We start from the raw sequence: 27,806 nt of genomic DNA, 5'->3' as shown, positions 1-27,806 counted from the left end.
ATACTGCGCACGAAAGGTCTAGTGTATGAGAAATACAGCGCACGAAAGGTCTAGTGTATGAGAAATACTGCGCACGAAAGGTCTAGTGTATGAGAAATACCGCGCACGAAAGGTCTAGTGTATGAGAAATACCGCACACTAAAGGCCTAGTGTATGAGAAATACTGCGCACGAAAAGCCTAGTGTATGAGAAATACCGCGCACGAAAGGTCTAGTGTATGAGAAATACTGCGCACGAAAGGTCTAGTGTATGAGAAATACCGCGCACGAAAGGTCTAGTGTATGAGAAATACCGCACACTAAAGGCCTAGTGTATGAGAAATACCGCACACGAAAGGCCTAGTGTATGAGAAATACCGCGCACGAAAGGCCTAGTGTATGAGAAATACTGCACACGAAAGGCCTAGTGTATGAGAAATACCGCGCACGAAATGTCTAGTGTATGAGAAATACAGCGCACGAAAGGCCTAGTGTATGAGAAATACCGCGCACGAAAGGTCTAGTGTATGAGAAATACCGCGCACGAAATGTCTAGTGTATGAGAAATACCGCGCACGAAAGGTCTAGTGTATGAGAAATACCGCGCACGAAATGTCTAGTGTATGAGAAATACAGCGCACGAAAGGTCTAGTGTATGAGAAATACCGCACACGAAAGGTCTAGTGTATGAGAAATACAGCGCACGAAAGGCCTAGTGTATGAGAAATACCGCGCACGAAAGGTCTAGTGTATGAGAAATACTGCGCACGAAAGGTCTAGTGTATGAGAAATACTGCGCACGAAAGGTCTAGTGTATGAGAAATACAGCGCACGAAAGGTCTAGTGTATGAGAAATACTGCGCACGAAAGGTCTAGTGTATGAGAAATACCGCGCACGAAAGGTCTAGTGTATGAGAAATACCGCACACTAAAGGCCTAGTGTATGAGAAATACTGCGCACGAAAAGCCTAGTGTATGAGAAATACCGCGCACGAAAGGTCTAGTGTATGAGAAATACTGCGCACGAAAGGTCTAGTGTATGAGAAATACCGCGCACGAAAGGTCTAGTGTATGAGAAATACCGCACACTAAAGGCCTAGTGTATGAGAAATACCGCACACGAAAGGCCTAGTGTATGAGAAATACCGCGCACGAAAGGCCTAGTGTATGAGAAATACTGCGCACGAAAGGTCTAGTGTATGAGAAATACTGCGCAGGAAAGGTCTAGTGTATGAGAAATACAGCGCACGAAAGGTCTAGTGTATGAGAAATACTGCGCACGAAAGGTCTAGTGTATGAGAAATACCGCGCACGAAAGGTCTAGTGTATGAGAAATACCGCACACTAAAGGCCTAGTGTATGAGAAATACTGCGCACGAAAAGCCTAGTGTATGAGAAATACCGCGCACGAAAGGTCTAGTGTATGAGAAATACTGCGCACGAAAGGTCTAGTGTATGAGAAATACCGCGCACGAAAGGTCTAGTGTATGAGAAATACCGCACACTAAAGGCCTAGTGTATGAGAAATACCGCACACGAAAGGCCTAGTGTATGAGAAATACCGCGCACGAAAGGCCTAGTGTATGAGAAATACTGCACACGAAAGGCCTAGTGTATGAGAAATACCGCGCACGAAATGTCTAGTGTATGAGAAATACAGCGCACGAAAGGCCTAGTGTATGAGAAATACCGCGCACGAAAGGTCTAGTGTATGAGAAATACCGCGCACGAAATGTCTAGTGTATGAGAAATACAGCGCACGAAAGGTCTAGTGTATGAGAAATACCGCACACGAAAGGTCTAGTGTATGAGAAATACAGCGCACGAAAGGCCTAGTGTATGAGAAATACCGCGCACGAAAGGTCTAGTGTATGAGAAATACTGCGCACGAAAGGTCTAGTGTATGAGAAATACTGCGCACGAAAGGTCTAGTGTATGAGAAATACAGCGCACGAAAGGTCTAGTGTATGAGAAATACTGCGCACGAAAGGTCTAGTGTATGAGAAATACCGCGCACGAAAGGTCTAGTGTATGAGAAATACCGCACACTAAAGGCCTAGTGTATGAGAAATACTGCGCACGAAAAGCCTAGTGTATGAGAAATACCGCGCACGAAAGGTCTAGTGTATGAGAAATACTGCGCACGAAAGGTCTAGTGTATGAGAAATACCGCGCACGAAAGGTCTAGTGTATGAGAAATACCGCACACTAAAGGCCTAGTGTATGAGAAATACCGCACACGAAAGGCCTAGTGTATGAGAAATACCGCGCACGAAAGGCCTAGTGTATGAGAAATACTGCACACGAAAGGCCTAGTGTATGAGAAATACTGCGCACTCTGCACCACCTGGGACGACCTGTCATGGATCCAGACTCATAGGGGGAGATTTATCAAAGGATTTAGACTGGTTTTTCGTGTCTAAATTTGTCGCACAGAAAGTCGCAGTCTAAATATGTGCGAATTTTCTGCGACTTTTGCTGTAGAGGATTTTTAGAACATGATGCATTCTAGTCTATTTTAGACGGAAATGCATTGGAAAATGCATTGGTGCTGAATTTATCAAGTGCGACAAGTCTCATCTGCCCGAAGTATGCTGAAATGTCCGACCATGTTGGAGAAGGTCTAAATGCAGTTTAAGCTGTAGACCCTGAAGTCTGAACACAGAATTTATCAAGGGCTGTGAGACCTATAGACAGGAGACGACCACATACACTGGTCTGTGAGCATGCCCAGAAAAGACTAGATTAGGAAATGTCCTCCATAGAGTCGGGAAGTTGTTTTTCTATTTTTATATTTTTTCTATTGTGAATCCGTTGTTGGTTGTTGTTGTTTTTTTATTTCTTGTGTGTTTAAATAAAATGATTGTTCTTTCCAGGTAAATAGATCAGGAAGAGGTGGAGTTCTGTTAGGGACCGAGACACGAGGGACCTCCGGGAGGAGGCAGCAATTCCGATTGGCTCACGGGCTACAAGCAAAATAACGTACTGCCACGGCCGCCTCCCCCGATTCCTGCAGAAACGCCATGACATGCCGATGTACCTACCTGAGGCTTTTCTTTTATTTTGCTTCACCAAAATTTTTTTAACAATGATGTAATCCTACTAATTATATTTCCGTTTTTGCTTTCATGACAACTTCAAGTGTGTAACACACACGTGCCCCTCCAATGGAGTCCAAGACATCAAGTTTAAAGGGGTACTCCGCCCCTAGACATCTTATAGAGGCCTGATAGCAGGGATCCTGCCGCTGGGGACTCCCATGATTTCGGCTGCGGCACCCCAGACATCCGGTGATTGGAGTGAACTTCGCTGCATGCCGGATGACTGGCGATGCGGGGAGTAGGCTTGTGACGTCACGGGCTCGCCTTTCTTGTGATGTCAAGGCCACTCCACCTCAATGCAAGTCTATGGGAGGGAGCGTGATGGCCTTAGACTAGGGGATAAGATGTCTAGGGGCGGAGTACCCCTTTAAACATAGTAAAAAAAAAAAAAAAACGTGTAACCATGGTGATCATTTTAATCGTATTGACCCAGATAATAAAGAAAATATGTAATGGGCTGTGTCCTTAAGGGGTTAAAAAAGGTAGGGGTAGGGTCACACATCACGCATCCGCAAAGTATTTGACACTGCGCATTCGCTTCTGACCGTCCCTAGAGTCTGCTTCCTACTTTAAATGCTGGTTGCAGCAATCCGCCGCTATGAGCAGGCACAGTGATCTGCGAGTCACACACAAATGCGCAGTGTGATCACGGACATCGTGGTCGCTCCCCCCCCCCCTGCTCCCAGGGAGCGGCCGCGATGTCTGTGAGTAAACTGCACATGCGCGCGCAACTCGCAGATCTGTGTGACTGCTCGTAGCGGCGGATATCTTTAATTTTATCTCTCGCACGGTTATGTATAAACGTTGGGGGGCTGTCTGTACCCTACTTGTGAAAATATTATTATGGGGCGAGGCTAGCCCAGTTGGATTTGGTCAGTGCCGTTCAGGGTGCCTCGTTGTGGAGCTTGAATCAGATTTGGTCAAACCATATTCCCTACCGGCCAGGGGCGACCACAGATATTTTGGGGGGGCAGGGGCTCAAGTAGAAAAAAGGGCACTTCTCAATGTTAAATACATGAACATACGTTCACACAACACAATTCCTGAGGTAAAGGACCTCTGGCAGTCGTTGTCGACTCCTTCTCTCTCGTTCTCTCTCTCTCGTTCTCTCTTTCGCTCTCTCGTTCTCTCCCTCTCTCTCTCTCGTTCTTTCTCTCTCGTTCTCTCTTGTTCTCTCTCTCGTTCTTTCTCTCTTGTTCTCTTCTCGTTCTCTCTCTCTCGTTCTCTCTCTCTCGTTCTCTCTCTCTCTCTCTCTCTCTCTCTCGTTCTCTCTCTCTCGTTCTCTCTCTCTCGTTCTCTCTCTCTCGTTCTCTCTCTCTCGTTCTCTCTCTCTCGTTCTCTCTCTTTCGTTCTCACTCTCTCGTTCTCTCTCTCTCGTTCTCTCTCTCTCTCGTTCTCTCCCTCTCTCTCGCTCTCTCGTTCTTTCTCTCTCGTTCTCTCTTGTTCTCTCTCTCGTTCTTTCTCTCTTGTTCTCTTCTCGTTCTCTCTCTCGCTCTCTCGTTCTTTCTCTCTTGTTCTCTTCTCGTTCTCTCTCATTCTCTCTCTCTCGTTCTCTCTCTCTCGTTCTCTCTCTCGTTCTCTCTTGTTCTCTCTCTCGCTCTCTCGTTCTCTTCTCGTTCTCTCTCTCTCATTCTCTCTCTCTCGTTCTCTCTCTCTCGTTCTCTCTCTCTCGTTCTCTCTCTCGTTCTCTCTCTCGTTCTCTCATTCTCTCTCTCTCGTTCTCTCATTCTCTCTCTCTCGTTCTCTCTCTCGTTCCCTCTCTTTTTCTTTCTCGTTCTCTTTTTCTTTCTCCACTGAGGACAAGCGGGGTATGTTACAAATATACATATTATTGTATTATCTACATGAAATAAAAAGTTTTTGTTGATGAAAGGTTCACTTTAAAGGGGTACTCCGCCCCTAGACATCGTATCCCCTATCCAAAGGATCCCGCCACTGGGACCCCCCTCGATCTCCCGGCTGCACCAAGAATCAGGTGCAGCCTCAGAGGCTCGTGAAATCACGGCCACGCCCCCTCAATGCAAGTCTATGGGAGGGGGCGTGGCTGTGGCGTCATAAGCCTCCGACGCTGCACTGACGCCGTGTGCAGCAGGGAGATCGCGGGAGGTCCCAGCGGCGGGATCCTCACGATATCTTCTCCCCTATTCTTTGGTTAGCGGATAAGATGTCTAGGGGTGGAGTACCCCTTTAAAGGAATTAACATTTTTTTCCTGCCCCTTTTACACCAGCTTTTTGCCTTTTTAGTGCCCTCCTCCCGTATGCGGTCCCAAGTGGTTAAATTCTCCAGCTTCATATTGCTGGCAGCCTGGATTCACATCGCTTCCCAATGGAAACAACAGACTTAAATAGCGCCCCCATAGGTGACATTACTCCCATGTCCCATAGAGATAAGAAAGGGACCGAATATGGTTTGTGAAATGGAGGAAGTCATCAAAGATTAGCGCACGCTCATTGGACACGTCTGGGAGGCGCGGACATATAGCGGAGCTGTCACTGTCCCTCGGATCACAAATCATCACCCCAGCAGGGGGCAGCGTGTCGCTCCGCACCAATGGCAGAATGGAAGCGATCACCACGAGGCCTCCGCATTCCAAAACAACCATCCAAACAGAAGAGATGATGGTTCCGGGCTGTAGCCGTCCTGTTTTCTTCTTCATGAAACTACTAGAAATGAAAGTGTCTGTGGATGGCGGGACATGTGATTGACGCCATGACACCAACTTTCCTTCTGCTGAGTGTCCGGAAATGGTCTGGGAAGAGACGGGTGTGTGAAATAATGGTGTAACCTGTGTGTAATGGAGAGAGTGGTGTGAGGATCTTATATAGAGGGCTCTGCAGTATATCAGGATGTGATGATCTTATATAGAGGTTCTGCAGTATATCAGGATGTGATGATCTTATATAGAGGTTCTGCAGTATATCAGGATGTGATGATCTTATATAGAGGTTCTGCAGTATATCAGGATGTGATGATCTTATATAGAGGTTCTGCAGTATATCAGGATGTGATGATCTTATATAGAGGTTCTGCAGTATATAGGGTGTGATGATCTTATATAGAGGTTCTGCAGTATATCAGGATGTGATGATCTTATATAGAGGTTCTGCAGTATCACATTAAGACTAATAGAAATATGGAGTAAATAGACGATACAATAATAAAATGCGGTAAAGACTTTATTCATCACTAAATGATATAATACACAGGATTTGGCCCCGGTCGCACCTTATTATGACTGTTACATGAAGTAATTAATTCTACACAACATTATTCTGGTGCATGTTCTGCCACAATTCTGTCCAATCAGGTATAGTTATGGGGGCGGGGTTTATTCTCTTCTGAATTCTGAACATCAAAGTGGCCTCTGTCTTGTGTGAATTCTCTTATGTGCGACAAGATTTTGTTTTCGTACAAAACATTTTTCACATTCTGAGCATGAATATGGCCTTTCTCCTGTGTGAATTCTATTGTGTCTCACAAGATGTGATTTATTAATAAAGCATTTACCACATTCTGAACATGAATATGGCTTCTCTCCTGTGTGAATTCTCTCATGTACATTAAGATTTGTTTTCCTTGTAAAACATTTCCCACATTCTGAACATGAATACGCCTTCTCTTGTGTGTGAATTTTCTCATGTATAATAAGATCTGTTTTCAGTCTAAAGCATTTCCCACACTCTGAACATGAATATGGCTTCTCTCCTGTGTGAATGCTCTTATGACTAACAAGATGTGATTTGCTTATAAAGCATTTTCCACATTCTGAACATGAATACGGCTTCTCTCCTGTGTGAATTCTTTCATGAGTAACAAGATGGAATTTGCTTATAAAGCATTTTCCACATTCTGAACATGAATACGGCTTATCTCCTGTGTGAATTCTTTCATGACTAACAAGATGTGATTTGCTTATAAAGCATTTTCCACATTCTGAACACGAATACGGCTTCTCTCCTGTGTGGATTCTATTATGTTTAACAAGATCTGATTTACATGTAAAACATTTCCCACATTCTGAACATGAAAACGGCTTCTCTCCTGTGTGAATTCTCTCATGGTCAATAAGATTTGCTTTCTTTATAAAACATTTTCCACATTCTGAACAAGAATATGGCTTCTCTCCTGTGTGAATTCTTTCATGACTAACAAGATTTGGTTTGCTTATAAAGCATTTTCCACATTCTGAACATGAATACGGCTTCTCTCCTGTGTGAATTCTTTCATGAGTAACCAGATGTGATTTGCTTATAAAGCATTTTCCACATTCTGAACATGAATACGGCTTCTCTCCTGTATGAATTCTTTCATGACTAACAAGATGTGATTTGGTTATAAAGCATTTTCCACATTCTGAACATGAATACGGCTTCTCTCCTGTGTGGATTCTATTATGTTTAACAAGATCTGATTGATATGTAAAACATTTCCCACATTCTGAACATGAATACGGCTTCTCTCCTGTGTGACTTCTCTCATGTTTAACAAGATCTGATCTTCTAGTAAACCATTTCCCACATTCATCACATTGAATCCTTTCCCCCCCTTTCTTCTCTGTCCTTGTGGTAACAATGTGTGGTTGGTCAGGAGAAGGTTCCTCATGATCAGGGGGATTATTATAGGATAGATCTGGATGGACATTAGGGGTAAGGAGGTCTTCTCCTGAGGAGGGCTCCATGATCTCTCCATCTTCTCCTGAGGAGCGCTCCATGATCTCTCCATCTTCTCCTGAGGAGCGCTCCATGATCTCTCCATCTTGTCCTGAGGGGCGCTCCACGATCTCTCCATCTTGTCCTGAGGGGCGCTCCACGATCTCTCCATCTTCTCCTGAGGGGCGCTCCACGATCTCTCCATCTTCTCCTGAGGGGCGCTCCATGATCTCTCCATCTTCTCCTGAGGGGCGCTCCACGATCTCTCCATCTTGTCCTGAGGGGCGCTCCACGATCTCTCCATCTTCTCCTGAGGGGCGCTCCACGATCTCTCCATCTTCTCCTGAGGGGCGCTCCACGATCTCTCCATCTTGTCCTGAGGAGCGCTCCACGATCTCTCCATCTTGTCCTGAGGAGCGCTCCATGATCTCTCCATCTTCTCCTGAGGAGCGCTCCATGATCTCTCCATCTTCTCCTGAGGAGCGCTCCATGATCTCTCCATCTTCTCCTGAGGAGCGCTCCATGATCTCTCCATCTTGTCCTGCGGAGCGCTCCATGATCTCTCCATCTTCTCCTGAGTAGCGCTCCATGATCTCTCCATCTTCTTTTCCTGTTGGGGATAAAGATACATTTTATTATTTTTTTCCACACCACAAAGTAGAGACATTTATTATATTTTTGCAGTTTTTGATACATTTTGCTCCAGCAGTAAGTAGGGGTATGAATACTTCCTTCATATTTCCTATTGATTTTAAATCCATGTCTGTTATAGCTAAAGAAAAACTGCACTAAAAACTTGTCACAAAATCTGCACAATGTAAATAAAGCTTTATAAACACTTTATAACGTCAGTGATGGCGTCCAGGACTTTGTCCTTCATTTTGTTCTCACATTTGAATTGATAAATAAAAACATTTTAAAGGGATATTCCGTTATCACAAAAAGTTTTCACCCCGAGACCTGTAACGTACTAATATATCTCTATTGGGACATGTATGGAGAACGAGGTGTGGTTACAGCGTGCTGAGCAATGATACAGGCAGAGGAGCAGACAGGGAATGATTACAGCAAGTGCTGCAGAATGTACTACTCAGAGTTCTAGGCAGGAAACTTGCTGTGTGAGGACTGTGATGGAGAGGAGATGGAAAGCAATGCATTCTGGGAATTATACTAGGGCAAACAGAGCGCTACGCTCAGGGGATAGGTGACTCCACGTCACTAGGATGTGGAGATGAAGATAATGAGTATTCAAACAACGGGGGAGGGCATAGAAACTTTAGTGCAGAAGCAGACGGCCGGCGGGGGTCCCACCTTAAAAGCGCTAATCATACACTGAAGGACGCAGGGTGTACCTGTACGCCCTGTTTCCACTCCCCTGCTATGACGCAGGGTCACGAGCTGACCCCACATCATAGCGGGGTGATCCCGGTAGCTAACAACGGCTGGGACCCGTGTCTAATGCCGTATATCACCAATTGCTTTGATGCCCGGCATTAACCCATTAGATGCTGAAATTAAACTTGATCGTGGCGTCTAAAATTAAAAAAAAGCATCCCCTGTAGCTCAGCGGAGCTGATAGGGACCACCGCAGTGAAACCGTGGTGTCCCGATCAGCTGAGAGGACGGTGGGAGGGCACTTACCTGGCTCCTCGCCATCCGATCTCTTCTGCGTTGCTCCAGCCTGGCTCAGCAGGCTGGAGCAATCGAGCACAGATAACACTGATCAATGCTATGCTAAAGGCACAGAACAGTGTATGTAATCAGAAGATCACATGGTATAGTCTCCTATGGGGGCTAAAAATGGTGTAAAAAATAAAAATAAACATAAGTTAATAAATGTGAATTAGCCCCTTCCCTAATAAAAGTTTGAATCACCCCTCCCCCCCCCCCCCTTTTCCCAAATTCCATATAAAAAATATGTAAACATAATATAAATAAACATGTGTGGTATCGCAGCGTGTAAATGTCTGAACTATTAAAACATTATGTTAATTAAATCGCGCAGTCAGTGGTGTATGCGTAAAAAACATTCCTAAGTCCAAAATTGAGTATTTTTGGTCAATTTGTATAAAAAAATGGTAGCGATAAAAACTACAGATCACGGCGCAGAAAATGAGCCTCATAATCCTGTAGACGGAAAAATAATAAAGTTATAGGGGTCAGGACAATATTAAACATACAGATTTTGGAGCATGGAGTTAGAATTTCTTTATCCTCCGGTAACCGTAGGAACCAAAATGACAGATATGGAGTCATTTTTACTGAAAAGTGATTAATAGTTTTTTGGTTACACGGTAGATTTTATTATTAATTGATTGATGTCATTAAAAAGATAAATGAGTAGCGGATAAAACGAGCCTTATATGGGCCTGAGGAGGAAAAAAGAAAGTGCAAAACGGAAAACCCTGAGTCCTTAAAGGGGTACTCCGGTGAAAACCTTTTTTCTTTTAAATCAACTGGTGCCAGAAAGTTAAACATATTTGTAAATTACTTCTATTAAAAAATCTTAATCCTTCCAGTACTTATTAGCTGCTGAATGCTACAGAGGAAATTCCTTTCTTTTTGGAACACTGATGACATCACGAGCACAGTGCTCTCTGCTGACATCTCTGTCCATTTTAGCAACCGTGCATAGCAGATATATGCTAAGGGCAGCATGGTAGCTCAGTGGTTAGCACTGCTGCCTTGCAGTGCTGGGGACTTGGGTTCAAATCCCACTAAGGACAACAATAAACAAAGCGTTATTATTATTATAATAACGTCAGCAAAGAGCACTGTGGTCGTGATGTCATCAGAGAGCATTCCAAAAAGAAAAGAATTTCCTCTATAGTATTTAGCAGCTAATAAGTACAGGAAGGATTAAGATTTTTTAATAGAAGTAATTTACAAATCTGTTTAACTTTCCAGAGCCAGTTGATTTAAAAGAAAAAAGGTTTTCACCGGAGTACCCCTTTAAGGGGTTAATTGGCACTTGATATTCCGGATGGGTTCACACTAATATTTATGTCTGTTCTGGTGACATTGCTGGGAAGGATTTGTCATCTGATTAAAATCTTGGAAAATAAAGATTAACCCCTTAAGAACCCAGGGTTTTTCCGTTTTTTCATTTTCGTTTTTTCCTCCTTACCTTTTAAAAAATCATAACTCTTTCAGTTTTGCACCTATAAATCCATATGATGCTTATTTTTTGCGTCACCAATTCTACTTTGCAGGGACATCAGTCATTTTACCCAAAAATCTACGGCGAAACGGAAACAAAAATCAATGTGAGACAAAATTGAATAAAAAAAACGTCATTTTGTAACTTTTGGGGGCTTCCGTTTCTACACAGTAAATTTTTCGGTAAAAATGACACCTTCTCTTTATTCTGTAGGTCCATACGATTATAATGATCCCCGACTTATATAGGTTTGAAAAAGTCATAACTACATGCAGGAAAATGTATACGTTTAAAATTCTCATCTTCTGACCCCTATAACTTTTTTATTTTTCCGCATACGGGGCGGTATTAGGCAAATTTTTTGCGCCGTGATCTGAAATTTTTATCGGTACCATTTTTGTATTGATCGCAATTATTGATCGCTTTTTATTCATTTTTTCATGATATAAAAAGTGACCAAAAATGCACTATATTGGACTTTGGAATTTTTTGCGCGTACGCCATTGACCGTGCGGTTTAATTAATGATATATTTTTATAATTCGGACATTTCCGCACGCGGCGATACCACATATGTTTATTTTTATTTACACTGTTTTATTTTTTTTTATTTTTTTTTTACGGGAAAAGGGGGGTGATTCAAACTTTTATTAGGGGAGGGGTTAAATGATATTCATTCACTTTTATTTTTTGCAGTCTTATAGCTCCCATAGGGACCTACAGCACTGCACACACTGATCTCTTATACTGATCATTGTTATCCCATAGGGGACTATAACACTGCACACACTGATCTCTTATACTGATCATTATTATCCCATAGGGACCTATAACACTGCACACACTGATCTCTTATACTGATCATTATTATCCCATAGGGACCTATAACACTGCACACACTGATCTCTTATACTGATCATTGTTATCCCATAGGAGACTATAACACTGCACACACTGATCTCTTATACTGATCATTATTATCCCATAGGAGACTATAACACTGCACACACTGATCTTATACTGATCATTGTTATCCCATAGGAGACTATAACACTGCACACACTGATCTCTTATACTGATCATTATTATCCCATAGGGACCTATAACACTGCACACACTGATCTCTTATACTGATCATTGTTATCCCATAGGGACCTATAACACTGCACACACTGATCTCTTATACTGATCATTATTATCCCATAGGGACCTATAACACTGCACACACTGATCTCTTATACTGATCATTGTTATCCCATAGGGACCTATAACACTGCACACACTGATCTCTTATACTGATCATTGTTATCCCATAGGGACCTATAACACTGCACACACTGATCTCTTATACTGATCATTGTTATCCCATAGGGACCTATAACACTGCCACACTGATCTCTTATACTGATCATTATTATCCCATAGGAGACTATAACACTGCACACACTGATCTCTTATACTGATCATTGTTATACCATAGGGACCTACAGCACAACACACACACTGATCTCTTATACTGATCATTATTATCCCATAGGAGACTATAACACTGCACACACTGATCTCTTATACTGATCATTATTATACCATAGGAGACTATAACACTGCACACACTGATCTCTTATACTGATCATTGTTATCCCATAGGGACCTATAACACTGCACACACTGATCTCTTATACTGATCATTATTATCCCATAGGGACCTATAACACTGCACACACTGATCTCTTATACTGATCATTGTTATCCCATAGGGACCTATAACACTGCACACACTGATCTCTTATACTGATCATTGTTATCCCATAGGGACCTATAACACTGCACACACTGATCTCTTATACTGATCATTGTTATCCCATAGGGACCTATAACACTGCCACACTGATCTCTTATACTGATCATTATTATCCCATAGGAGACTATAACACTGCACACACTGATCTCTTATACTGATCATTATTATCCCATAGGAGACTATAACACTGCACACACTAATCTCTTATACTGATCATTATTATCCCATAGGAGACTATAACACTGCACACACTGATCTCTTATACTGATCATTGTTATCCCATAGGGACCTATAACACTGCACACACTGATCTCTTATACTGATCATTATTATCCCATAGGGACCTATAACACTGCACACACTGATCTCTTATACTGATCATTGTTATCCCATAGGGACCTATAACACTGCACACACTGATCTCTTATACTGATCATTGTTATCCCATAGGGACCTATAACACTGCACACACTGATCTCTTATACTGATCATTGTTATCCCATAGGGACCTATAACACTGCCACACTGATCTCTTATACTGATCATTATTATCCCATAGGAGACTATAACACTGCACACACTGATCATTATTATCCCATAGGAGACTATAACACTGCACACACTGATCTCTTATACTGATCATTGTTATACCATAGGGACCTACAGCACTGCACACACTGATCTCTTATACTGATCATTATTATCCCATAGGAGACTATAACACTGCACACACTGATCTCTTATACTGATCATTATTATCCCATAGGGACCTATAACACTGCACACACTGATCTCTTATACTGATCATTATTATCCCATAGGGACCTACAGCACTGCACACACTGATCTCTTATACTGATCATTATTATCCCATAGGGACCTATAACACTGCACACACTGATCTCTTATACTGATCATTATTATCCCATAGGGACCTACAGCACTGCACACACTGATCTCTTATACTGATCATTGTTATCCCATAGGGACCTATAACACTGCACACACTGATCTCTTATACTGATCATTGTTATCCCATAGGGACCTATAACACTGCACACACTGATCTCTTATACTGATCATTGTTATCCCATAGGGACCTATAACACTGCACACACTGATTTCTTATACTGATCATTGTTATCCCATAGGGACCTATAACACTGCACACACTGATCTCTTATTCTGATCATTGTTATCCCATAGGGACCTATAACATTGCCACACTGATCTCTTATACTGATCATTATTATCCCATAGGAGACTATAACACTGCACACACTGATCTCATACTGATCATTGTTATACCATAGGGACCTACAGCACAACACACACACTGATCTCTTATACTGATCATTATTATCCCATAGGAGACTATAACACTGCACACACTGATCTCTTATACTGATCATTATTATCCCATAGGAGACTATAACACTGCACACACTGATCTCTTATACTGATCATTATTATCCCATAGGGACCTATAACACTGCACACACTGATCTCTTATACTGATCATTATTATCCCATAGGGACCTACAGCACTGCACACACTGATCTCTTATACTGATCATTATTATCCCATAGGGACCTATAACACTGTGCACACTTATCTCTTATACTGATCATTATTATCCCATAGGGACCTATAACACTGCACACACTGATCTCTTATACTGATCATTATTATCCCATAGGAGACTGTAACACTGGACACACTGATCTCTTATACTGATCATTATTATCCCATAGGAGACTATAACACTGTACACACTGATCTCTTATACTGATCATTATTATCCCATAGGAGACTATAACATTGCACACATTGATCTCTTATACTGATCATTATTATCCCATAGGGACCTATAACACTGCACACACTGATCTCTTATACTGATCATTATTATCCCATAGAAGACTATAACACTGCACATACTGATCTCTTATACTGATCATTGTTATCCCATAGGAGACTATAACACTGTACACACTGATCTCTTATACTGATCATTATTATCCCATAGGAGACGATAACACTGCACACACTGATCTCTTATACTGATCATTGTTATCCCATAGGAGACTATAACACTGCACACACTGATCTCTTATACTGATCATTATTATCCCATAGGGACCTATAACACTGCACACACTGATCTCTTATACTGATCATTATTATCCCATAGGAGAATATAACACTGCACACACTGGTCTCATATACTGATCATTATTATTCCATAGGAGACTAGAACACTGATCACACTGATCTCTTATACTGATCATTATTATCCCATAGGAGACTATAACACTGCACACACTGATCTCTTATACTGATCATTATTATCCCATAGGAGACTATAACACTGCACACACTGATCTTATACTGATCATTGTTATCCCATAGGAGACTATAACATTGCACACACTGATCTCTTATACTGATCATTATTATCCCATAGGAGCCTATAATACTGCACACACTGATCTTATACTGATCATTATTATCCCATAGGAGCCTATAATACTGCACACACTGATCTCTTATACTGATCATTATTATCCCATAGGGACCTATCACACTGCACACACTGATCTCTTATACTGATCATTGTTATCCCATAGGGACCTATAACACTGCACACACTGATCTCTTATACTGATCATTGTTATCCCATAGGGACCTATAACACTGCACACACTGATCTCTTATACTGATCATTATTATCCCATAGGAGACTATAACACTGCACACACTGATCTCTTATACTGATCATTGTTATACCATAGGGACCTACAGCACAACACACACACTGATCTCTTATACTGATCATTATTATCCCATAGGAGACTATAACACTGCACACACTGATCTCTTATACTGATCATTATTATCCCATAGGAGACTATAACACTGCACACACTGATCTCTTATACTGATCATTGTTATACCATAGGGACCTACAGCACTGCACACACTGATCTCTTATACTGATCATTATTATCCCATAGGAGACTATAACACTGCACACACTGATCTCTTATACTGATCATTATTATCCCATAGGGACCTACAGCACTGCACACACTGATCTCTTATACTGATCATTATTATCCCATAGGGACCTATAACACTGTGCACACTTATCTCTTATACTGATCATTATTATCCCATAGGGACCTATAACACTGCACACACTGATCTCTTATACTGATCATTATTATCCCATAGGAGACTGTAACACTGCACACACTGATCTCTTATACTGATCATTATTATCCCATGGGAGACTATAACACTGCACACACTGATCTCTTATACTGATCATTATTATCCCATAGGAGACTGTAACACTGCACACACTGATCTCTTATACTGATCATTATTATCCCATAAGAGACTATAACACTGCACACACTGATCTCTTATACTGATCATTATTATCCCATAGAAGACTATAACACTGCACATAATGATCTCTTATACTGATCATTATTATCCAATAGGAGACTATAACCCTGTACACACTGATCTCTTATACTGATCATTGTTATCCCATAGACTATAACACTGCACACACTGATCTCTTATACTGATCATTATTATCCCATAGGAGACTATAACACTGCACACACTAATCTCTTATACTGATCATTATTATCCCATAGGAGACTATAACACTGCACACATTGATCTCTTATACTGATCATTATTATCCCATAGGGACCTATAACACTGCACACACTGATCTCTTATACTGATCATTATTATCCCATAGAAGACTATAACACTGCACATACTGATCTCTTATACTGATCATTGTTATCCCATAGGAGACTATAACACTGCACACACTGATCTCTTATACTGATCATTATTATCCCATAGGAGACGATAACACTGCACACACTGATCTCTTATACTGATCATTATTATCCGATAGGAGACTATAACACTGCACACACTGATCTCTTATACTGATCATTATTATCCCATAGGAGACTATAACACTGCACACACTGATCTCTTATACTGATCATTATTATCCCATAGGAGACTATAACACTGCACACACTGATCTCTTATACTGATCATTGTTATACCATAGGGACCTACAGCACTGCACACACTGATCTCTTATACTGATCATTATTATCCCATAGGAGACTATAACACTGCACACACTGATCTCTTATACTGATCATTATTATCCCATAGGGACCTATAACACTGCACACACTGATCTCTTATACTGATCATTATTATCCCATAGGAGACTATAACACTGCACACACTGATCTCTTATACTGATCATTATTATCCCATAGGAGCCTATAATACTGCACACACTGATCTTATACTGATCATTATTATCCCATAGGAGCCTATAATACTGCACACACTTTTCTCTTATACTGATCATTATTATCCCATAGGGACCTATCACACTGCACACACTGATCTCTTATACTGATCATTATTATCCCATAAGGACCTATAACACTGCACACACTGATCTCTTATACTGATTATTATTATTATCCCATAGGAAACTATAACACTGCACACACTGATCTCTTATACTGATCATTATTATCCCATAGGAGACTATAATACTGATCACACTGATTTCTTATACTGATCATTGTTATCCCATAGGAGACTATAACACTGCACACACTGAGCTCTTATACTGATCATTATTATCCCATAGGAGACTATAACACTGCACACACTGATCTCTTATACTGATCATACTGATCTTTATTATCCCATAGGGACCTTTAACACTGCACACACTGATCTTTTACATTGATCAGTGGTTTCTCATAAGAAACCACTAATCGATGATTCTGCCGCTTGACTGCTCATGCCTGGATCTCAGGCACTGAGCAGTTATTCGGCGATCGGACAGCGAGGAGGCAGGTAGGGATCCTTCAGCTGTTCTGTAAGCTGTTCGAGATGCCATTTCACCGCTGCTATCCCGAACAGCTCCCTGAGCGAACCGGCATGGTTTCACTTTCATTTTAGACGCGGCGTTAAACTTTGAACGCCGCGTCTAAAGGGTTAATAGCGCGCAGCACAGCGATCAATGCCGCGCGCTATTAGACACGGGTCCCAGCCGTGTTGTTAGAGGCCGGGCCCGACCGTTATACATTGGGAGCGGACTCAGGGCGTACATGTACACCCTTGGTCCTTGACAGGTTAAAAGTTTAACAAGTTTTCTGAATTCCCTCTGTAAATCCATTATTACCTACCTGGGGTAACACCTCCTGGAATTATTACCTACCTGGGGTAACACCTCCTGGAATAATTACCTACCTGGGGTAACACCTCTTGGAAATATTACATACCTGGGGTAACACCTCCTGGAATTATTACCTACCTGGGTAACACCTCCTGGAATTATTACCTACCTAGGGTAACACCTCCTGGAATAATTACCTACCTGGGGTAACACCTCCTGGAATTATTACCTACCTGGGGGTAACACCTCCTGGAATTATTACCTACCTGGGGTAACACCTCCTGGAATAATTACCTACCTGGGGTAACACCTCCTGGAAATATTACATACCTGGGGTAACACCTCCTGGAATTATTACCTACCTGAGTAACACCTCCTGGAATTATTACCTACCTAGGGTAACACCTCCTGGAATAATTACCTACCTGGGGTAACACCTCCTGGAATTATTACCTACCTGGGGGTAACACCTCCTGGAATTATTACCTACCTGGGGTAACACCTCTTGGAATTATTACATACCTGGGGTAACACCTCTTGGAATTATTACATACCTGGGGTAACACCTCCTGGAATTATTACCTACCTGGGACAACGCCTCCTGGAATTATTACCTACCTGGGACAACGCCTCCTGGAATTATTACCTACCTGGGACAACGCCTCCTGGAATTATTACCTACCTGGGACAACGCCTCCTGACATTATTACCTACCTGGGGTAACGCCTCCTGGAATTATTACCTACATGGGACAACACCTCCTGGAATTATTACATACCTGGGACAACACCTCCTGGAATAATTACCTACCTGGAACAACACCTCCTGGAATTATTACCTACCTGGGGGAACACCTCCTGGAATTATTACCTACCTGGGGTAACACCTCCTGGAATTATTACATACCCGGGGTAACACCTCCTGGAATTATTACCTACCTGGGACAACGCCTCCTGGAATTATTACCTACCTGGGACAACGCCTCCTGGAATTATTACCTACCTGGGACAACGCCTCCTGGAATTATTACCTACCTGGGACAACGCCTCCTGGAATTATTACCTACCTGGGACAACACCTCCTGGAATTATTACATACCTGGGACAACACCTCCTGGAATAATTACCTACCTGGAACAACACCTCCTGGAATTATTACCTACCTGGGGGAACACCTCCTGGAATTATTACATACCCGGGGGTAACACCTCCTGGAATTATTACCTACCTGGGGTAACACCTCTTGGAATAATTACCTACCTGGGACAACGCCTCCTGGAATTATTACCTACCTGGGACAATGCCTCCTGGAATTATTACCTACCTGGGACAACGCCTCCTGACATTATTACCTACCTGGGGTAACGCCTCCTGGAATTATTACCTACATGGGACAACACCTCCTGGAATTATTATATACCTGGGACAACACCTCCTGGAATAATTACCTACCTGGAACAACACCTCCTGGAATTATTACCTACCTGGGGGAACACCTCCTGGAATTATTACCTACCTGGGGTAACACCTCCTGGAATTATTACATACCCGGGGTAACACCTCCTGGAATTATTACATACCCGGGGTAACACCTCCTGGAATTTCCTCCTTCACTTCCCTCATACACGGGTGATGGCCCCTCATCCTCTCTTCTTCATCCTCCACTTTATTATTAGTCAGATCTCCCCCCTGATGTGACATATAGAACAATTCACTACAATACAGCAGACAGGAGGAGCAACAGAGACCCTCAAAATCTACCCCCCACATCTATGACTGCAGGACCCCCCTATAGAGATATAGGATCAGCCTCATCTACCTGATGCTTCTCTGGGACATTTCCCTCTGGACAGTCCTGGGAATACAGAGGGCGGGGACACCTCTCGGGTGGATTTCTATCAATGACTCCATCTGTAGGGAACACACAGTGATGAATAGATTATTCCATGTGATGATCAGATGATGGGTGTAGTAGTATCTAGGAGACCCTCCACCAATAAAAGTCTCCCCCTCCTTACACTGCTGATCGGCCCCCAAATCCGTCTCATCTTCTGGTTCATCTTTAACCTCAACCTTAATATTCATCAGATCTTCACCCTAAAGAGCAAAAAAATAAACAATAAATAAAGGGGCTCCCGAATTCCATTATAACCTGGGGGGGGCACACGGCCCCATGGTCCCCAGTATACATGTCCCCCTCCTCCTTATTTCCTTCTTCCTCCTTTATCTCCACAGGTTGTTTTCCTCAGTTATTCTGCCCGGTAACAGCTGTTCTGCTGAGAGATGGATTCCTGCTTCTGATTGGAGGATCAGATTCTGCCCGGTAACCATGATCTTCTGCCCAGCGATGCTCCAGCCCAACAACAGCATTCTGATTGGCTGGAGGCCCATTGGCGGGAAAAGTATTTCCCTTCTATACTGGGCTGTGGTGTCTCCAGCTCAGTCACCTGTGGGAAGATTAGAAGAAGCCCCGCCCTCCCCCTTTTATTTCACTTTCCTTTCCATCACAATGTTTTATAGAAGAGGTAAGTGACCCGAGAAGTCATGGGGGACATGTCTATTATTATATCTTATTGGGGGTTTTCGCACCCTAAGCAAAATATATTTTAAGGCTGCTTGACCCTGCCTAATGGCTTGGCCCTTTGACACACACCCACCTTACTAATGGGGTGACACACTGTAACAAACCTCCTCCTCATGTAATCTCCTTACTACTGGGGTGACACACTGTAACAAACCTCCTCCTCATGTAATCTCCTTACTACTGGGGTGACACACTGTAACAAACCTCCTCCTCATGTAATCTCCTTACTACTGGGGTGACACACTGTAACAAACCTCCTCCTTATGAAATCTCCTTACTACTGGGGTGACACACTGTAACAAACCCCTTCCTCATGTAATCTCCTTACTACTGGGGTGACACACTGTAACAAACCTCCTCCCCATGTAATCTCCTTACTACTGGGGTGACACACTGTAACAAACCTCCTCCCCATGTAATCTCCTTACTACTGGGGTGACACACTGTAACAAACCTCCTCCTCATGTAATCTCCTTACTACTGGGGTGACACACTGTAACAAACCTCCTCCTCATGTAATCTCCTTACTACTGGGGTGACACACTGTAACAAACCCCCTCCTCATGTAATCTCCTTACTACTGGGGTGACACACTGTAACAAACCCCCTCCTCATGTAATCTCCTTACTACTGGGGTGACACACTGTAACAAACTTCCTCCTCATGTAATCTCCTTACTACTGGGGTGACACACTGTAACAAACCTCCTCCTTATGAAATCTCCTTACTACTGGGGTGATACACTGTAACAAACCTCTTCCTCATGTAATCTCCTTACTACTGGGGTGACACACTGTAACAAACCCCCTCCTCATGTAATCTCTTTACTACTGGGGTGAAACACTGTAACAAACCTTCTCCTCATGTAATCTCCATACTACTGGGGTGAAACACTGTAACAAACCTCCTCCTCATGTAATCTCCTTACTACTGCGGTGACACACTGTAACAAACCTCCTCCTCATATAATCTCCTTACTACTGGGGTGACACACTGTAACAAACCTCCTCCACATGTAATCTCCTTACTACTGGGGTGACACACTGTAACAAACCTCCTCCTCATGTAATCTCCTTACTACTGGGGTGACACACTGTAACAAACCTCCTCCTCATGTAATCTCCTTACTACTGGGGTTACACACTGTAACAAACCTCCTCCTCATGTAATCTCCTTGCTACTGGGGTTACACGCTGTAACAAACCTCCTCCTGGTTCAGGGCGGGGGTTGGGGCGGATGTATGGCGGCGCACGAAATGTCAGGATGCTGGATGAACCTGACCGGCCTGTCAGCCTCAGAGGTGGCACTGCGCTCCTCCAGCAGGCAGAAGAATGCACATTATTATAAAACTGGGGGAAAGGGGGGGGGGGGGGTTTGCTGGGCGGGCGCTTCAGATTCTGGCTACTTACTTTCTCTAGGCGGATGCCTATTTTTCCTATAGGCAGAACCGGCCCTGTGGTTCTGGTATTTTATTACTACGACTTTGGATTGAGGATCTGGTATTTTGATCATAATTATTTATTTATTCTTGCATGAGCAGAGCCGGGCAGGAAATCGTCGGGGTCCCTATTGAGATCAAATGGAGTTCCCCTTTAATTCAGGTGGGACCTATGGTGCCACTGATCATGGGATCAATCACTTTATGGTCATAATTTGGAAACTTTAAAACCATCTACCTGATGCTTCTCTGGGACATTTCCTTCTGGACAGTACTGGGAATACAGAGGACGTGGACACCTCTCGGGTGGATTTTTATCAATGACTCCATCTGTAGGGAACACACAGGGAATGCATACATCAGTGCTGGATAGATTTCTATGTTACTAGGTAGTGAGAGTGATATATATATATATATATATATATACATGTCTCTTCTTACCTTGTGATGTGAGGGGACGGTGATCCTCCATCATGACTATGTCCTGGTACAGATCCTTGTGTCCTTCTACATACTCCCACTCCTCCATGGAGAAATAGACCGCCACATCCTGACACCTTATAGGAACCTGACACACAATGATACCGTCATCACCAGACCCCTCCATTACTGTATAATGTCCCAGCAGTGTCACCTCTCTAATCATCACCAGACCCCTCCATTACTGTATAATGTCCCAGCAGTGTCACCTCTCCAATCATCACCAGACCCCTCCATTACTGTATAATGTCCCAGCAGTGTCACCTCTCCAGTCATCACCAGACCCCTCCATTACTGTATAATGTCCCAGCAGTGTCACCTCTCCAGTCATCACCAGACCCCTCCATTACTGTATAATGTCCCAGCAGTGTCACCTCTCCAGTCATCACTGGACCCCTCCATTACTGTATAATGTCCCAGCAGTGTCACCTCTCCAGTCATCACCAGACCCCTCCATTACTGTATAATGTCCCAGCAGTGTCACCTCTCCAGTCATCTCCAGACCCCTCCATTACTGTATAATGTCCCAGCAGTGTCACCTCTCCAGTCATCTCCAGACCCCTCCATTACTGTATAATGTCCCAGCAGTGTCACCTCTCCAGTCATCATCAGACCCCTCCGTTACTGTATAATGTCCCAGCAGTGTCACCTCTCTAATCATCACCAGACCCCTCCATTACTGTATAATGTCCCAGCAGTGTCACCTCTCTAATCATCACCAGACCCCTCCATTACTGTATAATGTCCCAGCAGTGTCACCTCTCCAGTCATCACCAGACCCCTCCATTACTGTATAATGTCCCAGCAGTGTCACCTCTCCAGTCATCTCCAGACCCCTCCATTACTGTATAATGTCCCAGCAGTGTCACCTCTCCAGTCATCTCCAGACCCCTCCATTACTGTATAATGTCCCAGCAGTGTCACCTCTCCAGTCATCATCAGACCCCTCCATTACTGTATAATGTCCCAGCCGTGTCACCTCTCCAGTCATCACCAGACCCCTCCATTACTGTATAATGTCCCAGCAGTGTCACCTCTCCAGTCATCACTAGACCCCTCCATTACTGTATAATGTCCCAGCAGTGTCACCTCTCCAGTCATCACCGGACCCCTCCATTACTGTATAATGTCCCAGAAGTGTCACCTCTCCAGTCATCACCAGACCCCTCCATTACTGTATAATGTCCCAGCAGTGTCACCTCTCATCACCAGACCCCTCCATTACTGTATAATGTCCCAGCAGTGTCACCTCTCATCACCAGACCCATCCATTACTGTATAATGTCCCAGCAGTGTCACCTCTCCAGTCATCACCGGACCCCTCCATTACTGTATAATGTCCCAGCAGTGTCACCTCTCCAGTCATCACCAGACCCCTCCATTACTGTATAATGTCCCAGCAGTGTCACCTCTCCAGTCATCACCAGACCCCTCCATTACTGTATAATGTCCCAGCAGTGTCACCTCTCCAGTCATCACCAGACCCCTCCATTACTGTATAATGTCCCAGCAGTGTCACCTCTCCAGTCATCACCAGACCCCTCCATTACTGTATAATGTCCCAGCAGTGTCACCTCTCCAGTCATCACCAGACCCCTCCATTACTGTATAATGTCCCAGAAGTGTCACCTCTCCAGTCATCACCAGACCCCTCCATTACTGTATAATGTCCCAGCAGTGTCACCTCTCATCACCAGACCCCTCCATTACTGTATAATGTCCCAGCAGTGTCACCTCTCATCACCAGACCCATCCATTACTGTATAATGTCCCAGCAGTGTCACCTCTCCAGTCATCACCAGACCCCTCCATTACTGTATAATGTCCCAGCAGGGTCACTTCTCTAATCATTACCAGACCCCTCCATTACTGTATAATGTCCCAGCAGGGTCACCTCTCCAGTCAGCAGCTCAGTGATCCTGTGGGTGAGTTCTAGGATCTTCTCGTCATGTATCAGTGAGTGAGGTGGAGGCTCTGTGATGGGGCCCCGGGCCCTGCTCCGTCCTCCTGACTCATGGAGATGGCTGCTGGGGGCCACACACTCCCTCCATGTCTTCTTCACTATGGTGTAATCCTGTGTATGGAGAGAGACAATGAGGGGACTAACCCCAGTATTCCTCCCCCACTACAAAGAGGAGATTGTGCCCCCTGTATAGAGCTCTAGTGAGCACATCTGGAATACTGGGGTCAGTTCTGGAGACCTCACCTACAAAGAGACATCCAGAACATAGAGCGTCTCCAAAGACGGGGACAACAATGGTGGAAATGTAGATGGGGACAACAATGGTGGAAATGTAGATGGGTCACCTCACCTCTCCGGTCAGCAGGTGGAGGATCTCCAAGGTGAAGTGTAATATTCTCTTAGTCATCTCATTCCTGTCCTTGTCCATCCTTGGGGGTCATTCAGGGGAAGAGGAGACAACCGGATGAGCCGGAGGGGAAGAGGAGACAACCGGATGAGCCGGAGGGGAAGAGGAGACAACCGGATGAGCCGGAGGGGAAGAGGAGACAACCGGATGAGCCGGAGGGGAAGAGGAGACAACCGGATGAGCCGGAGGGGAAGAGGAGACAACCGGATGAGCCGGAGGGGAAGAGGAGACAACCGGATGAGCCGGAGGGGAAGAGGAGACAACCGGATCAGCCGGAGGGGAAGAGGAGACAACCGGATCAGCCGGAGGGGAAGAGGAGACAACCGGATCAGCCGGAGGGGAAGAGGAGACAACCGGATCAGCCGGAGGGGAAGAGGAGACAACCGGATCAGCCGGAGGGGAAGAGGAGACAACCGGATCAGCCGGAGGGGAAGAGGAGACAACCGGATCAGCCGGAGGGGAAGAGGAGACAACCGGATCAGCCGGAGGGGAAGAGGGGACAACCGGATCAGCCGGAGGGGAAGAGGAGACAACCGGATCAGCCGGAGGAGAAGAGGAGACAACCGGATCAGCCGGAGGAGAAGAGGAGACAACCGGATCAGCCGGAGGAGAAGAGGAGACAACCGGATCAGCCGGAGGGGAAGAGGAGACAACCGGATCAGCCGGAGGGGAAGAGGAGACAACCGGATCAGCCGGAGGGGAAGAGGAGACAACCGGATCAGCTGGAGGGGAAGAGGAGACAACCGGATCAGCTGGAGGGGAAGAGGAGACAACCGGATCAGCTGGAGGAGAAGAGGAGACAACCGGATCAGCTGGAGGAGAAGAGGAGACAACTGGATCAGCTGGAGGAGAAGAGGAGACAACTGGATCAGCTGGAGGAGAAGAGGAGACAACTGGAGGGGAAGAGGAGACAACCGAATCAGCTGGAGGGGAAGAGGAGACAACCGGATCAGCTGGAGGGGAAGAGGAGACAACCGGATCAGCTGGAGGGGAAGAGGAGACAACCGGATCAGCTGGAGGAGAAGAGGAGACAACCGGATCAGCTGGAGGAGAAGAGGAGACAACCGGATCAGCTGGAGGAGAAGAGGAGACAACCGGATCAGCTGGAGGAGAAGAGGAGACAACTGGATCAGCTGGAGGGGAAGAGGAGACAACTGGATCAGCTGGAGGAGACAACCGGAGGGGAAGAGGAGACAACCGGAGGGGAAGAGGAGACAACCGGAGGGGAAGAGGAGACAACCGGAGGGGAAGAGGAGACAACCGGATCAGCTGGAGGGGAAGAGGAGACAACCGGATCAACTGGAGGGGAAGAGGAGACAACTGGAGGGGAAGAGGAGACAACCGGATCAGCTGGAGGGGAAGAGGAGACAACTGGATCAGCTGGAGGGGAAGAGGAGACAACTGGATCAGCTGGAGGGGAAGAGGAGACAACTGGATCAGCTGGAGGGGAAGAGGAGACAACCGGATCAGCTGGAGGGGAAGAGGAGACAACTGGATCAGCTGGAGGGGAAGAGGAGACAACCGGAGGGGAAGAGGAGACAACCGGAGGGGAAGAGGAGACAACCGGATCAGCTGGAGGAGGAAGAGGAGACAACCGGATCAGCTGGAGGAGGAAGAGGAGACAACCGGATCAGCTGGAGGAGGAAGAGGAGACAACCGGATCAGCTGGAGGAGGAAGAGGAGACAACCGGATCAGCTGGAGGAGGAAGAGGAGACAACCGGATCAGCTGGAGGAGGAAGAGGAGACAACCGGATCAGCTGGAGGAGGAAGAGGAGACAACCGGATCAGCTGGAGGAGGAAGAGGAGACAACCGGATCAGCTGGAGGAGGAAGAGGAGACAACCGGATCAGCTGGAGGGGAAGAGGAGACAACCGGATCAGCTGGAGGGGAAGAGGAGACAACCGGATCAGCTGGAGGGGAAGAGGAGACAACCGGATCAGCTGGAGGGGAAGAGGAGACAACCGGATCAGCTGGAGGGGAAGAGGAGACAACCGGATCAGCTGGAGGGGGAGAGGAGACAACTGGATCAGCTGGAGGGGTTGGTCCTGTAGAAGGAGATGATGATCGCACCTATAAAGCTGAAACCTCACATATTATTACCTTCCGACTTCTCTTCACGGTAGATGTTATTTCCTAGCCAGGTAAAGGACCTGTGATGATGTCATGACCATGTGACCAGCCATGTGACTAGACATCGAGTAGGCGGAGCCAGTGTGGAGTCTGTAGAAGAACAATAGATTTGGCGGGATTGTGAGTGATTTGCTGTGAGGAGAAAAGCTTTAGTATCGGGTGAGGTTTCCTCTTGGTGGTGTATATGACCGAGTAATAGTCTGCAGGGAGCGAGTAATAGTCTGCAGGGGGCCAAGTAATAGTCTGCAGGGGGCCAAGTAATAGTCTGCAGGGGGCCGAGTAATAGTCTGCAGGGAGCGAGTAATAGTCTGCAGGGAGCGAGTAATAGTCTGCAGGGAGCGAGTAATAGTCTGCAGGGGGCCGAGTAATAGTCTGCAGGGGGCCGAGTAATAGTCTGCAGGGAGCGAGTAATAGTCTGCAGGGGGCCAAGTAATAGTCTGCAGGGGGCCGAGTAATAGTCTGCAGGGGGCCGAGTAATAGTCTGCAGGGGGCCGAGTAATAGTCTGCAGGGAGCGAGTAATAGTCTGCAGGGAGCGAGTAATAGTCTGCAGGGAGCGAGTAATAGTCTGCCATGGAGCGAGTAATAGTCTGCAGGGGGCCAAGTAATAGTCTGCAGGGGGCCAAGTAATAGTCTGCAGGGGGCCAAGTAATAGTCTGCAGGGGGCCGAGTAATAGTCTGCAGGGGGCCGAGTAATAGTCTGCAGGGGGCCAAGTAATAGTCTGCAGGGGGCCAAGTAATAGTCTGCAGGGGGCCAAGTAATAGTCTGCAGGGGGCCGAGTAATAGTCTGCAGGGGGCCGAGTAATAGTCTGCAGGGAGCGAGTAATAGTCTGCAGGGAGCGAGTAATAGTCTGCCATGGAG

The 27,806-nt window shown here is 44.9% G+C and overlaps 1 protein-coding gene across 3 annotated transcripts in view; it reads right to left on the bottom strand.

Moving 5' to 3' along the window:
* Positions 1–5,178: 5,178 nt before the first annotated feature.
* The window catches only part of LOC130343257 (zinc finger protein ZFP2-like), a 68,609-nt gene continuing 45,981 nt past the window's right edge, over positions 5,179–27,806 (bottom strand). The window contains exons 1-8 of one of the 3 annotated variants that reach the window (XM_056554338.1): positions 24,758–24,952; positions 24,340–24,519; positions 22,407–22,533; positions 22,204–22,295; positions 19,962–20,040; positions 19,763–19,854; positions 19,524–19,632; positions 5,181–8,339 (exon numbers count right to left, since the gene is read on the bottom strand). In XM_056554338.1, coding sequence (XP_056410313.1) covers positions 6,433–8,339; positions 19,524–19,632; positions 19,763–19,854; positions 19,962–20,040; positions 22,204–22,295; positions 22,407–22,533; positions 24,340–24,519; positions 24,758–24,835 — 2,664 coding nt within the window. In that variant the 5' untranslated portion in view covers positions 24,836–24,952 and the 3' untranslated portion in view covers positions 5,181–6,432. Of the gene's footprint in view, positions 8,340–19,523; positions 19,633–19,762; positions 19,855–19,961; positions 20,041–22,203; positions 22,296–22,406; positions 22,534–24,339; positions 24,520–24,757; positions 24,953–27,806 lie in introns of those variants that run through there. The other 2 variants (XM_056554339.1, XM_056554337.1) reach the window with 2 other exon arrangements.

The sequence above is a fragment of the Hyla sarda genome, unplaced genomic scaffold (assembly GCF_029499605.1).
Source record: "Hyla sarda isolate aHylSar1 unplaced genomic scaffold, aHylSar1.hap1 scaffold_676, whole genome shotgun sequence".
Taxonomy (NCBI): Eukaryota; Metazoa; Chordata; class Amphibia; order Anura; family Hylidae; genus Hyla; species Hyla sarda.
This window is presented reverse-complemented; position numbering and strand designations above follow the sequence as displayed.